Source organism: Anabrus simplex, chromosome 4, assembly GCF_040414725.1.
Source record: "Anabrus simplex isolate iqAnaSimp1 chromosome 4, ASM4041472v1, whole genome shotgun sequence".
NCBI classification, from domain to species: Eukaryota; Metazoa; Arthropoda; class Insecta; order Orthoptera; family Tettigoniidae; genus Anabrus; species Anabrus simplex.
Genome location: NC_090268.1, coordinates 270,283,026 through 270,300,538, shown reverse-complemented (window position 1 = coordinate 270,300,538; position 17,513 = coordinate 270,283,026). Strand labels below are relative to the sequence as shown.

At 41.1% G+C, this 17,513-nt stretch overlaps 1 protein-coding gene across 2 annotated transcripts in view; it reads left to right on the top strand.

Moving 5' to 3' along the window:
• The window catches only part of LOC136872637 (zygotic gap protein knirps), a 135,269-nt gene that overhangs the window by 99,882 nt on the left and 17,874 nt on the right, over positions 1-17,513 (top strand). Inside the window, exon 2 of one of the 2 annotated variants that reach the window (XM_067146445.2) lies at positions 13,063-13,140. The exons of the other annotated variant lie outside the window; for it this stretch is intronic. Coding sequence (XP_067002546.2) covers positions 13,063-13,140 — 78 coding nt within the window. The remainder of the gene's footprint in view (positions 1-13,062; positions 13,141-17,513) is intronic. 2 annotated transcript variants of the gene reach the window in all.

The window sequence follows — 17,513 nt, the reverse complement described above, 5'->3', positions numbered from 1 at the left end:
CGGCGCCGTGCTGCGACTGGGTCAGAGGAAGGGCCCCCTCTTCCCCAGCGAGGACCACATGTGCACGGCGAGCCGGAGCTCTCCTCCCGGCCAAGGCTGATGTGCGGCGCACGACCTGCTACTTGCCCGCAGCCTGTATATGTTCACCGCGGGCGCGGCGTGTTTCAACACCACTGCTCCCCTCATAGTGCGGGCGAGCGGTATCTCAGGGTACTTGAGGGGTCCGAGCGGCCTCTTCTGGACGCAAGCTGCAACGGCCGGTCTGGCCATCCAACTTCATCAACATCAACTACATGGAAATTTACTGTCAGCAATTACTGCACTTGGAAATTCAACAGCAATATTTGGTGGACCTTGCAAAATTTTTCTTCACTTTTAAGTATTAAAAGTTTATCTTCTGAATTCAACTTCTATAAAACATAAAAACTTTACTTCACCAAGTTACAAAAAAATTTTGAAACTGAATCAAACCATATTAAGAAAATCTTATAAATACTTCTGCAATTAATCTCCATATCAACATCAAAACTTGGACCTTTCCAAACAAATTGCATGTGTCACCCCTGGAGGAACTTTTTGGGGGGGGGGGAGGTCTGTACCGGGCGGTACACCTCCACGCCCCTAATTTAAAATGTGCGCCAATTGAAACTCCTCTGCTGGAGGTATTATTTATTGACGGTATTAATTTTCAAATTTCTCAGAAGATGTCACTACGTGGAAAATTTGGAGTTTTTGAACTGTGTCATTTTCGACGTATTTTTGTTTTGCTTGTAGAAAGAAGTGTGAACTTTCTCTTCTAGAGGACACTACTGAAGATCAACAATAGTGCACCCTAGTGCGGAGTGAAAGAACTTTTTTTTGGAGAAATTTTTATTTCAAAAGTTTGTTTCTTGTTAAATTTCTTTCTGTTATTGTTTAAGTTGGCTGTATACCCCTCTCTTTCCCCTTGTTTTGTATTTAGCCAATCCCGAATTTCTTTTATTAATTTCTGACCAATCGGATGTATCTTCTCCCAACTTGAATATGTTGCTGTATCCTACCCAATAAAGTTTTTGCAGGAGGGTGTTCTCATTCCCCTAACGCCTCGAACTTTCCGCGAGAGGATATAAACTGCTGATTTTAGGGTCTCCGGGCCACTTCTGTTCCATCTTTCAGTGTGTAAAGTACATAGCAGGGGGCGGGAAGCGCCTCTTTCTTCGGCGACAGTCAACAACCAGGTAATGGCCGACTAATTACTTCTTTTCTTGCTTGCTCAGCAGTTTAACTCTCGGGGCGGGTCCGAAGTTTTTCCGGTATGTAACCTTCCTTAAAATGTAAAGAAACTTGTATCTATTCTATCTTTTAAACTACATATTGGGATAGAGAGTGCTTAACCCTCTCGAGCTCCCACTCGTATTGTTTTGAGGTGAACTTATATTTTTCTCAACCTATTCTTCTTCGACTTAATGTAAATTGTTTCCTTCTTAAGTCACCTCTTTAGTATGGGATTAGCCCTTGTATTAACGGCCTAGTGCCAAGTAGGTTTTAAACAAAGCGTATTAGGAGCGCAAGTTCGCCTCCTCTCAAATTGTTATTTTAGAGGTCAAGTAATTAATCTTTTCTCACTTAATAGACCTCAGTAGGTTGGGTATTTTACCCCTGTGTCTATGTCCAGAGAGGACAACTTGAAGGTGGAGTTTGGTGTGGCCTTTGAGAGGCTTAAAGTTGAGAGCGAGTGGCTCTTTCTTGAAAATTAAGTGTTGTATGCCTCGAGGAGGCTTTTCTGTGTAATTTGGAGCAAGTGCTCTGGAACAGGAACGGGGTTTTCGGCCCCTCTGGTAAAAATTATTTTGGAGTAAAGTCGGGCTAATTGCTCAAGTATTGTGAATTTGGGGCTCGTAGCCCAAATCCTGTAAATCCTGTAATTGGAACTGTTGTTGCCTTGCTACTCTGTACCTGCCGTAATTGTTATTCTTAATTTTGAAAAGAAAATATAACCTTGTTAAATTTTAAATTAATTTTACTTTCGTAGCTTGAGACCTGTTCACCATCCCGCACCTTCTTTCACCTCTACCTACCACCAAAACACGGTAACAATAATAATAATAATAATAATAATAATAATAATAATAATAATAATAATAATAATAATAATAATAATAATAATAATAATAATAATAATAATAATAATAATTGTACCGGGCGCTACACCTCCGCGCCGCTAATTCAAACATTGCGCCAGTTGAAACTCCTCTACTGGAGGAAGCCTGAACTTTAACCACCATGTTAATTCTAAAGTTTCTCAGAAGATGTCACTATTGTAAATTTTGAAGAGTTCTGAACTGTGTCTTTTTCGATTTATATTTGTTTTCTCTGTAGTGAGAAGTGTGAACATTCTCTTCTAGAGGGCACTACTGAAGAACTACAATTGTGCACCCTGGTGCGAAGTGAAGGAACTGTTTTTTGAGAAATTTTGTGTTCATAAGTTTGTTCTTTGTTAAATTTCTTTCAGTCATTTTTTGGGTTGGCAGTATAACCCTTCTCTTTCCGCTTGTTTTGAATTTAGCCAATCCCGAATTTTTAAAATTAATTTTTAACCAATAATGTGTGTCTTCTCCGATATGGATATGTTGCTTGACCCTAGCCAATAAAGTTGAGCGGGGTGTGGGTTCTCATTCTTGAAACGTCTCGAATTTTCCGCGAGGATATATAAACTGCTGATTTTCGGGTCTCTGCGCCACTTCAGTAACATCTATCATTGTGTAAATTATGTAGCAGGGGGCGGGAAGCGCCTCTTTCTTCGGGCAGCAGTTCATCCATCAGGTAATGGCCTTTTAATAACTTCTTTGCTTGCTAGCTCAGCAGTTTAACCCTCGGGGTGGGTTCGAAACTTTTATCATGTAACTTTCCTTTAAAATGTAAAAGACACTTGGTATAAAATTCTGTCTCTTTGACTACAAATCGGGATAGAGAGTGCCTAACCCTCTCGAGCTCCCACTCCTATTGTTTTGAGGTGACCTTGTTTTCACTACCGTTTCTTCCTTTCTTATTGTAATTAAGTCTTCTCATACAAGTCACCTCTTTAGTATGGGATTATCCCTTGTGTATACGGCCTAGAGCCAAATAGGTTTAAAAAAAAGGTGTATTAGGAGTGCAAGTTACGCCTCCACTCAAATTGGTATTTTGGGGCCATGTAATTGAACTGTTTCTTTATTGAATAGGCTTCAGTAGGTTGGGTATTTTTACCCCTGTCTTGTGTGCCTGGATGGCAGCTTGAAAGTGGAGTTTGGAGTGGCCTTTGAATTGGCTTGAACTCTGAGAGCGGGTTGCTCTTTCTTAAATTTGGTTTCTGTGTGCCTCGAGCAGGCTTTACTGGGTAATTTGGGAGCTAGAGCTCCTTGGTATGATTGGGGTTCTCTGCCCCTTTGTTGAACCTTGTGTATAAGTAAAGTTGGGCTCATTGCTCAGGGACTGTGATTCTGGGGCTCGAAGCCCAAAAGCCATTAATAAACTGTAATTGTACATTCTTAACTTGTTCATATATATATATATAACTGAGTTCCTGTTGTACTTGTTATTTCTCGATCTCGAAAAGAAAATATAACCTTTGTTAAATTTTAAATTAACTTTAATTTCGTAAGTTGAGACCTGTTCATCCCAGCACCTTCTTTCACCTCTGCTGTTCCACAGGAACCTCGGGATAATAATAATAATAATAATAATAATAATAATAATAATAATAATAATAATAATAATAATAATAATAATAATCGCGGTTCAATATTCATTTTCAGGAACCACTTGCATGGTGTCCACCTGCGTAGCGTAACGGTTAGCGCTAGTGGCCCAGATTCTATTCCCGGTACTGTCATAAATTTAAGAATGGCAGGAGCGCTGGTATGTCGTTGAAGTGGTACATGTAGCTCACCTTCAATGGGGGTTTGTCTGAAAAGAGCTGCACCACCTCGGGATGAGAACACGAGTTTACTTTGCATGGTAAATAATATTGTAAATATTGTTTTCCTAGTCACATATAATTGCAGGTCACCTCCCGTTATCTTTATTAGGAAACACTGGGCCTTATTTAGTACTCTCAACACTTTCCATCCTACCTGTTGCTCAAATACTTTTAATAACATTAGAATCAGCAGTAGCAATTATTCAATCATACGTTTTTGCTGCCATCCCCGGAGGCCCAGGTTCGATTCCCGGCTCTGCCACGAAATTTGAGAAGTGTTACGAGGGCTGGTACGGGGTCCACTCAGCCTCGGCAGATCAACTGAGTAGAGGTGGGTTCGATTCCCACCTCAGCCATTCTGGAAGTGGTTTTCCGTGGTTTCGTACTTCTCCTCCAGGCAAATGCCGGGATGGTACCTAACTTAAGGCCACGGCCGCTTCCTTCCCTCTTCCTTGTCTATCCCTTCCAATCTTCCCATACCCCCATAAGGCCCCTGTTCAGCACAGCAAGTGAGGCCGCCTGGGCGAGGTACTGGTCCTCCTCCCAAGGTGTATCCCCGACCCAAAGTCTGAAGCTCCAGGACACTGCCCTTGAGGCGGTAGAGGTGGGATCCCTCGCTGAGTCCGAGGGAAAAACCAACCCTTGAGGGTAAACAGATACAGAAGAAGAAGAAGAAGAAGAAGAAGAAGAAGAAGAAGAAGAAGAAGAAGAAGAAGAAAACTGAGGAGTAGAACGGGTTCACTTGATACGAGATTTCTTCAAGCTCTTAGTTACTGGATGAAAGTGAACCGTGAAATGACGACCATCTTGATCTACTATACATAGACGAACTCTGGTTGCCGTGGTTACTATGGTGTCGGTAAACTGATGACGCTAATTCCAGATAGAACCTCAGCCCCTAAACATTCCTTTACTAGTTGCTTTACTAGGACTTTTGGTGACGATGGTATAGGAAAGGACTAGGAGTGAGAAGGAAGTGGCCGTGGCCTTATTTAAGGTACACCGAGCTCGATAGCTGCAGTCGCTTAAGTGCGGCCAGTGTCCAGTATTCGGGAGATACTGAGTTCGAACCCCACTTTCGGCAGCCCTGAAGATGGTTTTCGACCGAGCTCGATAGCTGCAGTCGCTTAAGTGCGACCAGTATCCAGTATTCGGGAAATAGTGGGTTCGGGTTCGAATCGCACTGTCGGCAGCCCTGAAGATGGTTTTCCGTGGTTTCCCATTTTCACACCAGGCAAATGCTGGTGCTGTACCTTAATTAAGGCTACGGCCTTTTCTTTCCCAGTCCTACAGTTCTAGCCCTTTCCTGCCCCATCGTCGCCATAAGACCTATCTGTGTCGGTGCGACGTAAAGCAACTTGCAGGGAAAAATAAGGTAAAGCCCCAACATTTTCCTCGTGTGAAAATGAAAAACCACGGAAAACCATCTTCAGCGATGCCGACAGGAGGGTTCGAACACACTATTTCCCGAATGCAATCTGATAGCCACGCGCCCGAAACCGCAGGGCCAACTCGCCTGGCAGCCCCTAAACATATCCATGTTAATATATTTGTCTACCACTTTTTCCCACAACCTACTTGGTCGAACTGTTACGCACATATGGACTTGGCTCGGTTTTACAACTGGATGCCCTTTCTAGTGCCAACCCTATGCTGAGGGATGTATTTACTATTGCTTGCTTCTATGGTGCTTGGTTGTGTGGAGTGTTGTGTATTTACGATGATGAGGTCTCCGACTTGGGTAGAATCGCACTACTACAAAGTGAGTAAGGTTGGCGTCAAGAAGGACATTCAGCCGTAAAACTAAGCCAAGTCCATATGTACAGTATGACACAGCTCACACTCGTAACTTCAACATGATAGGGGAATACTGGCAGAAGAAGATAAAGTCTCTTCCAATCCCAGCGTTACTGGAAACCTATTTATGTTAGTACAACGTTAAACAGAAAAAAAAGCCCAGCTTTCATAATGTCAGACCCTTAAGGACCTCTTAATTAACTAAACCAAAAATACACATGCCACCTCCTGAGGCAAGTGTAATACCATCACTAACGTCTGTGTACTTAAGTCGCGCCGTAACTGATCAGCTGTACCAATTATATTTTTATGTCATGTTCAATTACTGCTGTGTTTTCGTGCTTCGTAAATTTCTAAATAGGCACATAACCGTTTTAGGTTAACTGAGTCTCCAAATGCCCTAAGGGTGAAGGCGTTAGCTACATGCTCGCGAATGATAGAGTTCTTTATTGCTAAATACTCTGTCTCGGTTCTGATGGAAATTTAACGCACAGTGTTAAACGGTTAGTCTTTACTTTCGACTTACTAAATAACACCGATTTAAAGTATGATTACGAATGAACGGTGGTGAGATATTAAGTTGTCAATGGTCATAAAAGTGTCATTACAAAATCCATAACCTTTTATTCAGTAATGCTGCTGTCTGACATCGTCACTTTTATTGATTGACTAGCAAACGTACCCATTGCTTCGCTACAGTATTCTACATTGTATACGGATTTCAACGTAAGTTACTGTACACACAGTGAGTAAAATTTTATTAAATTACATGTCTCTTAGCGTTATGCGAGAAAAACCACGGGAGGTCGCCATACGTTGTTTCCGATGTAAGGCGCGCGTTAGGGAATATTGTGATGAGAGGCCACGTTTCCTACTGCCATTCACAACCAAGTTCGGGATTTTCTACTATAACGGCAGGCTCACTTGCCTACTAACATTCACAATCGAGTTGGAGAATTTTAATTATAATGAGAGCCACACTTGCCTACCGCCAATCACAATGGAGATTGGGAGTTTTGATTACAATGGCAGGTCTCCTTGCATACATAGTGTTATTACTTAAGCCTAAAGACGGAAGGTAGAGGCAAAAAATTAAAGCAGTAAGCGGAAACAGAAGAGAAATAGAGTAAACATGATAGGAAGTGCCATAAAACACCTTATAGTGTAAAAATTACAAACGTTACTTGCAATCGAGAAACGCAGCTCTGTCTAACGTATAAGGTATCGAGATACCACAAAACTTTATAGGAACAAAGTTGTAGATCTCTCCAAATCGATCGGTGATTGTGCTATCTGTTTTATGATATGACCTACCATTTAGCCACCAGTTACCGCGAAACTAAGGTCTGTACAGTCATTAAAATTGCCTCCATATTAACGAAATTTTTCGGGGACTAAAAGTTACACTTTTGAACATATTGGGATTTTTCGTCAATTACAGGCTAAACTTTATAATTCAGCCAAATTTCAGTTTTCTACATCGTCTGACAAATTGTGTCCGCCTTCTTGATTTGGGGGGAAAGGTATTCGGGATTAGCACTCGCATACACACGGAGAAATTGAGGAAGAAGTTAATACTGTTAAATAAATTTGCATTAATTGAAACTGTTCAGCCTATGAAAATATCGCTTTGGAACAATATACCCTACTGGGTGAAATAAATGCTTACACTTGCGTTCTTAAACTGAACCAAAAATTTCAAAAGCGGAAGTGGGTTTGATCCTACCTCAGCTTGATGCTATGTGGAGAGGTGTTGCCCGTGGGAAGCTGGAAATTTGCAACGTTCGCGTCGGTAGATCTACCTGTGCATAAATTAACTCTTGCGGCACAAAATATCCAGCTTCTCGGTGTCTTCGGAAACTTTGGGATGTTAAACAACTTCAGTAAAAGCAGCCTCAAACGCCCTAGATTTTCAATGAAGTCTGCTCTGCGTGCTGAACCTGGCCTGCTGTCAGCATCCTTCCCCAAATGTCTTCCTAAACCTGAGCACATTGAAACCTATCTCACGTTAAGAAGCATTCTCAGACGCCCTGCATGTGGACTAATGTTTTTAGATTTGAAGGTAGACTTTCCACTGGCAGCTCGGTTTTTACTTGCCATAGAAAGAGGTAAAAACTTTGAAAATTGTCAGAACCTACCTACTGATTATAAACAAGTTATGCGACTTAATCGGTGAAATCATTGCCTGGAAAGGAAAAATACATAAAGGAAATAGTGGATAGTATCAATAAAAGGAAAGAGAGTCCATAGGACTGTCGGACAGGACAAAAATCTAAATTCCATGTGGATGTATTGGAAAAATGAAATAAACTTCACTAAATTCTGGTTATATGAGGTACAGATTGAAGAAAGTGGTAACAGAGGAGAAACTCGTAGATAAGAATATGACATTGTTATTACTTAAGCCTAAAGACGGAGGGTAGAGGCAAAAAATTTAAGCAGTAAGGGGAAATAGAAGATAAATAGAGTAAAAATGATAGGAAGTGCCATAAAACACCTTATGGTGTGAAATAATGGGATAAACACCGCGGTACTCTTAGTGTTGTTCGAAGATGATTGTAACCTCCAACGGTATTCCGCAAATATCACGCAGAATGGCAGCTTGACGTCTCTCTCTCCTTCTACCTAACGAACAACCAGGAGTTTACAGGAATAATGAGGATGCTATTTTCCAGCTGGCAAGCAGCCAGAGACCTTGCCACGGTAACCGGTAGTTTTGTTGTCGGTGTGCACGGGTGTCTGTAACTCAATGCAGAGCATGAAACCTGCAGAAAATAGTTATTTTCTCCGTCATTTGAAGAGGGAGAGAAATCATGTAGATAACAAAAGTTATTAAAAATCAAGGGACGTTTCATACATAGTCCACAGATTTTGCGGAAAATGAATAGTGTATGAAATAATGACGCTCTTGCTGGCGATATGTAGTGTTTACAGTGCACTACTGTATGTCTTCTGGTATGGACTAGAGCAATTTGTTACTTTCATTGACCTGTCCCAGTCTCATCCTTGGAAGTGACCGAGGTATGAGCGTTGCTAGAAATACCTTATACAGCCAGTCCCTGTTATGAATTGTGTGAATATATCGCTCATAGGGTCGATTTGTGCATACATTTCAGTGAGCTTGGCAGACTGATATGTAATAGCAACTTCTGGCTCGCTGAGGAAAGCAACGGGAAACTACCTCACTCCTTATTTCCCTATTACGCCTCTGCAGTAATGCCTAGGCCATCTGTGACAGCTGATAGTGGAGCTGTTGAGGTTCCAACCAGCCTTCGGGCTGAGGACTGAACGTACATAGGCCTACATTCCAAGGAAATGGAATGAAATGAAATGGCGTATGGCTTTTGGTGCTGGGAGTGTCCAAAGACATTTTCGGCTCGCCACGTGCAGGTCTTTTGATTTGACTGTGCGTCATGATGAGGATGAAGTGATAATGAAGACGATACATACACCCAGCCCCCGTGCTAGAGAAATTAACCAATGATGGTTAAAATTCCCGACCCTGCCCGGAATCGAACCTGGGACCCCTGTGACCAAAGGCCAGCACGCTAACCATTTAGCCACGGAGCCGGAGTCCAAGGAAATAAGAATTTGGCATAGATCTAAAACAAAGTTTGCGAGATCTCAAGTCATTTTAAGAGAACGTGAAACTCAGTAGATAACACTAATAACATCAAAATGATTAGTGTTCAAGTGCGCCTGTATGGTGTAGTCGTTAGTGTGATTAGCTTCCACCCTCGGAGGCCCGGGTTTGATTTCCGGCTCTGCCGTGAAATTTGAAACGTGGTACGAGGGCTGGAACGGGGTCCACTCAGCCTCGGGAGATCAACTGAGTAGAGGGGTTTGATTCGTTCCTAGAATTGTTTTTCCGTGGTTTCCTACTTCTCCTCGAGGCACGTGCCGGGATGATATCTAACTTAAGGCCACGGCCACTTCCTTCCCTCTTCCTTGTCTATCCCTTCCAATCTTCCCATCCCCCCACAAGGCCTCTCTTCAGCACAGCAGATGAGGCACTGGTACTGAGGTACTCTCCTCCTTCCCATTTTTATCCCCCGACCCAAAGTCTCACGCTCCAGGACGCACCAGGACATTGCCCTTAAGGCGGTAGAGGTGGGACCCCCTCGCTGATTCTGAGGGAAAAACCAACCCAGAAGGGTAAACGGATTAATAATAATAATAATAATAATAATAATAATAATAATAATAATAATAATAATAATAATAATCATAAGTGATCAAGTTCTGCCGAGTTTTATTTCAGTTATTCCAAATATCTTTTGAATCAATGTACTCACTCATTCAAAACTGTTGAAACTACATTGACAGAGTGTAATCGTACAAGCCTATTTTTTCTTTAAATGTAGAAATCAAAATGTAGGCTGGCTCCCTGGCTGAATGGTCAGCGTCGTTCACATGGTCCCGGGTTCAACTATCGGTCGGGTCGGGGATTCAAATACGTCTGGTCAGTTCCTCTGACTCCGTGACTAGTGCTTGTCTTTGTCTCAGTACACTCATTTCCGTATGGAGACACCTCACCATACTACCAATCTCGCATACGTTTGGCGTCAGGAAGAGCATCCTGTGATTAAACAGGGCCAAGTCGAAATAATAATAATAATAATACTAATAATAATAATAATAATAATAATAATAATAATAATAATAATAATAATAATAATAATAGGATGAAATTAAAGGAGAGCATGCTCTGTATCCCTTACATCTTAGAGGGTTGTTCACATGACCATCGCTCCATTTTCAAGGTCGCTGAGACTGTACGGCCTTCAGCTCAGCCTGGTAATAATAATAATAATAATAATAATAATAATAATAATAATAATAATAATAATAATAGGATGAAATTAAAGCAGAGCATGCTCTGTATCCCCTTACATCTTAGAGGGTTGTTCGCATGACCATCGCTCCATTTTCAAGGTCGCTGAGACTGTACGGCCTTCAGCTCAGCCTGGTAATAATAATAATAATAATAATAATAATAATAATAATAATAATAATAATAATAATAATAATAATAATAATAGGATGAAATTAAAGCAGAGCATGCTTTGTATCCCCTCACATCTTAGAGGGTTGTTCACATGACCATCGCTCCATTTTCAAGGTCGTTGAGACTGTACGGCCTTCAGCTCAGCCTGGTAATAATAATAATAATAATAATAATAATAATAATAATAATAATAATAATAATAATAATGATAGGATGAAATTAAAGCAGAGCATGCTCTGTATCCCCTCACATCTTAGAGGGTTGTTCACATGACCATCGCTCCATTTTTAAGGTCGCTGAGACTGTACGGCCTTCAGCTCAGCCTGACATAATAATAATAATAATAATAATAATAATAATAATAATAATAATAATAATAATAATAATAATAATAATAATAATAATAATAATAATAATAATAATGATAGGATGAAATTAAAGCAGAGTATGCTCTGTATCCCCTTACATCTTAGAAGGTTGTTCACATGACCATCGCTCCATCTTCAAGGTCGCTGAGACTGTACGGCCTTCAGCTCAGCCTGACATAGTCTTCACCTCTAAGTTCTCTCCGACCTGACACAGCCAACTTTTGTTCCCCTGCGATCCCTACAGTACTAATTGTAATGGTATGACGTCTATCCCAGCCGCAAGTAGTCTTAATAGATATTGGGACTGTGTAAATTTTGTCCTACAGAAATTTTTTCACACGTCGCAAGCCAATGACATTGAATAAAACACCTAACAAATCCCATGGCTCTACAGCCTTGATGGACCTTGGCCTAGCAAGCGACCAATGCTCAACTCGAAGGCCTGCAGATTACAAGGTGAAGCGTGGTCAGCACGACGAACTCCCATGGCCATTATTTTTGGCTTTCCATTTCCAGACTATCTCGCCGTCAGACTGATATATCAGTTGTTCTCATGTAGGCTGAAAGTATCTCGAACAAGCCCTCTCATCCATGTAGAAATCCTCTCATCCATGTAGAAATCCCTGTGTTGTCTGGAAATCGAACTTGGCGCCTCCGGGAAGAGAAAAGCTTGCTACCCTTAGCCCGAGGGGCCGACAATGACACACCAAGTAGTTGCGTATTAATACTCTCAAATAGCGCCTCTGACACCGGGTTCAGTGACACTTCGACAATGTTGCGTTGAATACATTAACAAACTTAAGCTTACCTACAACTTCCAAACAAGCAAATAAGTCGTGCAATATCTGTGGAGAAATAGATAAAGACATGGAATTGCGGTACAGTTGTGTTGTGTGCTCTTCTTGGAATCATGGAATCATCTTGGAATCATCATCAACTTATATGTGTGATTTTTGTTTGTCTAAGAAATGAACATTTCAAAAATTGAAAATTTTAATTTATCTATAGAATATTTGCACAGTTGCATTTGTATATTTCTGTAACAAACTTCCTAATATCAGTACATAGTGTACGTCTCAGCCAATTCATATTGTTTTAATAATGATTTTGCAACATACATCCGATGCGCACAATTTCCCAACCCATGCGCAGGATTACTCCGTAGGGTGGGCAATTGCGGGTAAATGCATATTTGTGTAGTTTTAAATTATAGTTCACGAAATTTAGTTTCGTATTCAATTTGTTTCTTAAAGTTACAGAGGCTTCATTATTCATAATTGCTTGAATGTTATCAATTATAACTTAATCACAAGACCAATTTTTGCTTAGGTGAGCACAGTGCTCCCACTCTGCCATAAAGCATCTTATAGAGTTATTTACATTTCTATCCTTCAGCTGCTGTATTTGCCCTTCTTTATCCGATACCCTCATTCTACGAAGGAATGAAATACTTCCTTCATCATCCAGAGGTTTTATTTATAATTGCCCTTAAGGCTGAAACATAAAGATCGTCCATATTTAGTGGAGGTTATCCTACTGATGTGATCAGTCCGACTCCTTGGCGTACTGGACTTCGGTTCAGAGGTTCCCGGGTTCGATTCCCGGCCAGGTCGGGGATTTTAATCGCCTCTGATTAATTCTTCTGGCTCGGGGACTAGGTGTATATGTCCGTCCCAACACTCTCCTCGCCATATTCAGACACCATACCACACTACCAATCACCAACCCTCCATGTAGGGTTGGCGCCAGGAAGGTCGTCAAACACGGCCAAATAACCATGTGCGACGCAGTTCGCCCCTGCGACCCTACAGGTGTGTGTGTGTGTGTGGGGGGGGGAGCGGTAGCAAAAGAAGAAGATTCTACTGGTGTGATCAACAATAGGGCATGTACATTCACCTCAAAGAATGGAAAACGTGAGCGTAGAAGTGAAATTAGTGTTTCGTTGATTTCAGATGAACCAGCTGTGCCGCGTGTGCGGTGAGCCAGCAGCGGGATTCCACTTTGGGGCCTTCACCTGCGAGGGTTGCAAGGTAAATATTTTGTGGAACTATTTATAGATTAATTTCAGCTTTGTTTTCCTATTTCTTATTAAAGGAATATCAAACGCGGAATTTCTTACGGTTTTCATATTCTGAGGTTATAAAAATTTGAGTATACTTCTCCAAGCACACAGGTGAAAAAATGAAAGGGTGATTTTACTATAATAATAATAATAATAATAATAATAATAATAATAATAATAATAATAATAATAATAATAATAATAATAATAATAATGCTTTACGTCCCACTAACCAATTTAACGGTTTCGGAGACGCTGAGATGCTTGAATTTAGTCCCGCGGGAGTTCTTTTACGTGCTAGTAAATCTGCGTATTTGAGCACCTTCAAATACCACCGGACTGAGCCAGGATAGAACCTACGAAGCTGAGGCAAGAAGGTCTGTGCGTCTGAGCCACTCAGCACGTCAGGAATTTACTGGGAAGGCATGTATTTATTGTTTATTTCACTGCACTGACTCCCTGCATTTCACATGATAATACATTCGGTAGCTTCCTTCTCTTGTGGCAAATAATGCAGAATTTAGTTTTCTCCTAGAACCTGGTAGTAAATTTTCGTTGAATACATGGTAGGTCTTGCAGGTACGATCCTAGTTGATGCCAGACGTAAATTGAAAGTCAACATGTTCTAGAGTCTTTCACAGAGATAGCGCACTGCTGAAGTTTGCGATTGGGTGACAATGATATCGTAATGATAGCAATCGGATCACAAGTATTTACGTCGAATCTGAACCACAGGAGTATGGATTCCTTCTTCTTCCTAATCTGTTTATTCTCCAGGGTCCGTTTTCCCTCGGACTGGGCGAGGGATCCTACCTCTACCGCCTCAAGGGCAGCGTCCTAGAGCTTCAGAATCTGGGTCGCGGATACAATTCGGGAGGATGACCAGTACCTCGTCCAGGCGGCCTCACCTGCTGTGCTGAACAGGGGCCTTCTCGGAGGATGGGAAATTTGGAAGGGATAGACAAGAAAGAGGGAAAGAAGCGGCCGTGACCGTAAGTTAGGTACCATCCCGGCATTTGCCTGGAGGAGAAGTGGGAAACCACGGAAAATCACTTCCAGGATGGCTGAGGTGGGAATCGAACCCACCTCTACTCAATTGACCTCCCGAGGCTGAGTGGACCCCGTTACAGACCTCGTACCACTTTTCAAATTTCGTGACAGAGCCGGGAATAGAACCCGAGCCTTCGGAGGTGGCAGCTAATCACATTAACCACTACGGACCAGAGGCGGACGGGGTATGAATTTTCTCTTCAGGAAATCACCGTGAACTGGTCGGAATTTGAACTGCGGACATCTTGGAGAGAAGCCAATTTTGACGTCACTCGTTATCATACCTCTCTTTGTTACGAGAAATTAGCACATAATATAAACCTCAATGTACTTGCAAGACTAACATGATGTCAGTAGGGAAGAAACCTTAGAGCTTTGAATGTCAGATCAGGAATACAAAACTGGAGCAGGTGAATTACCTACTTCAAGTATTCAGGATTTCAGACTTTTTTCAGACCTTTGCTGTACCTGAGTGATATCTGGCTAAACTCAGAATATCTATACTTAAGTTGAGGGTAACAGACATGAAAGTAGCGAGAATGATCGGTGGTATAAGCATGTGGGAACAATGGCAAGAGGGTTATTGGAATGAGTAAATAAAGGTTAAGTTAGGAATGAAGTCGACGGATGAAGCTGTACGCATAAACCGACTTCGTTGGTTGGGTCATATGAGCGAATGGAGGAGGTTACCAAGGAAAATGATGGAATTAGCCATGAGATGTGAGAGGTCGGTGATGATGATTTTGCCATCCAAACAGCAGTGGGGTACTGCGAAAAATAGCCAGTCAGTCAATATAATTCTAATTTTATCTCAGTTGAATGGTGTTTAAATGACAGTATATTAGGAGTCTCACGTTCCCATTATACGGGATTATAATGCTGTTTCATTTTCATGTCCATGTGGTATTACGCTCAGTAACAACTTTGTTCACTCTAACGAGTGCAAGACTGAGTTAGAAGGTGATATCTTGCATTAATGGTTTAAATTACAAGAAAATTGTGTTCACTACCACAAATAGTTGCGCAAACTAATAAGGATGTAGAAAACGTTCTAACAAAGTTGTAATACGAGACGAAACTATGTTTACAAAGAAAAAAGCGAGTAATAGGGCCAGACAGCTTTGTACTAAAGGATTGCATTTGTGAAGTAAGTAGGATCCATTTGTTAAAGGAAACATTCTTCTCATTAGTGGGAAGCAGATGTGTACTTATCTTCTTTTCATCTCCGACAAGAATTGCAAAGTGCATGTCATATTGCCGTATGGCACAGTACGTGTCTTGCAACTTCACTAATTGATACAGCATCATCGGGTCAAACGGTAAGAAACATGCCATCTCATATTCAACCCCAGGGTCTCAGCCTTTAAAACAATCGTACACAATAACAGAGTCTCGGTCACATGTTACGATGTTATCTCAGCTGATCAGGCGTACAAACTTTTAGAGTTCAAAGTTTATAGTCAACTTCCTATGTAAAAAAGGTCCTATTCAAGTTCTTAACTCTAAGTAAAGCAAAGGAAGAGCGAAGTCATATGCCATTAAGTTTCTACGAAGTGTGGAAGTTGAAAGTACGTAACCTGGGTTCTGAGTGGGATGAAGTGATTGGCTCTATGCCCGGCCGCCTCTATATTATACCTGGTACTGCACTCATTTAAATATTGAAACCATTTCTCAGCAGACAAAGTCAAGACAAAAGACAAAGACAAAGTCACCTCCGTACAGGCCATGAAGGGCCTTGGAGGAGTGGAAGGTAAAGGCTTCCACCATTGTTAGCCGCGGCACGTGATGGGGTAGAGTGGTTAGCTCTACGCCCGGCCGCCTTTTCCCCCCAGGAATTAACCTGGTACTCATTTTTGGTGTAGGCTGAGTGAACCTCAGGGAAAGCTCGTTTCTTAAATTTTTTGGCTTCCTGACGGCCAGGCAGCCCCTCTCAGCATACAAAGTAGGGGTCCCACAAATCGTGTTGAAAGTTGAAGAGTTATAGGGTCTGGAAAGGTTTCAACTTACGAGTCTTGAACTAAGAATAATCGAAAATCACATCCGCACTAAATGCAGTTTCGGAAACTGCATAAAATCGCTTATTTATTTACTCGTTTTCTTTTTTATTCATATCCTAGCCAAATTAACATATTTACACAATTCTGTAAAGTGTTCCTTGGTTCAATACCCTCAGGCGTTTTTTGAAGTTTTGAAAAATGTTCATACCGAATGTAGTTTTAAAGGCTTAAGTGAAACTCTGCATTGACTCACATTAACCCTCGTAGTGGTAGAAAAAGGCAAACTGCTAATCTAATTGACCGGATAACGATGTTTAACAAAAGGATTGTAATTTTTTGGAAAAAATAAAGAACATATCCTCATCCTTGATTATATTTTATTCATCCAAAATTCGTAGCTCATCCCTAGAATGTTTTCAACACAGAGTTGCTTGCCTGAAGAGCTAGAATTGTGCATTTTTAATGTAAGTTTAGTAGAATTCAAGCCCATGTCCCTATCCACATGTGGCGATCGTGGGGGATTAGGTATTGCCGGAGGATCGAACCATCGACCATCCAGTTGAAGGATTTGTAGTATCAGACAGCTCCACAGTTCGTTTCACAATGCTGAGTAAGCCCTTTCCTAGCTCTCAACCCAGAATTAAAATCCTTCCACTGGCCGGGAATCGAACTAGGCGTAAGTATCCGGCACGCTGCCCGTCCACCATGGGGCTGAGATTTATCGAGTAACCAACCGTATATTAATGATAACCTAAACATAGATCCCCGTTCTTATTCAGGGTTATTACAATGCTCTGTTTAGGTTTAAACTCGCCAATACCGACGGAATCTTTTGTCGCAATTGTAATTCAATGATGGAATCAATCAATCAATCAATCAATCAATCAATCAATCAATCAATCAATCAATCAATCAATCAATCAATCAATCAATCAATCAATCAATCAATCAATCAATCAATCAATCAATCAATCAATCAATCAATCAATCAATCAATCAATCAATCAATCAATCAATCAATCAATCAATCAATCAATCAATCAATCAGTCAGTCAGTCAATCAATCAATCAATCAATCAATCAATCAATCAATCAATCAATCAATCAATCAATCAATCAATCAATCAATCAATCAATCAATCAATCAATCAATCAATCAATCAATCAATCAATCAATCAATCAATCAATCAATCAATCAATCAATCAATCAATCAATCAATCAATCAATCAATCAACATTGAGCTGCATTTGGGGCAGTCGCCCACGTGGCAGATTCCCTATCTGCTGTTTTCC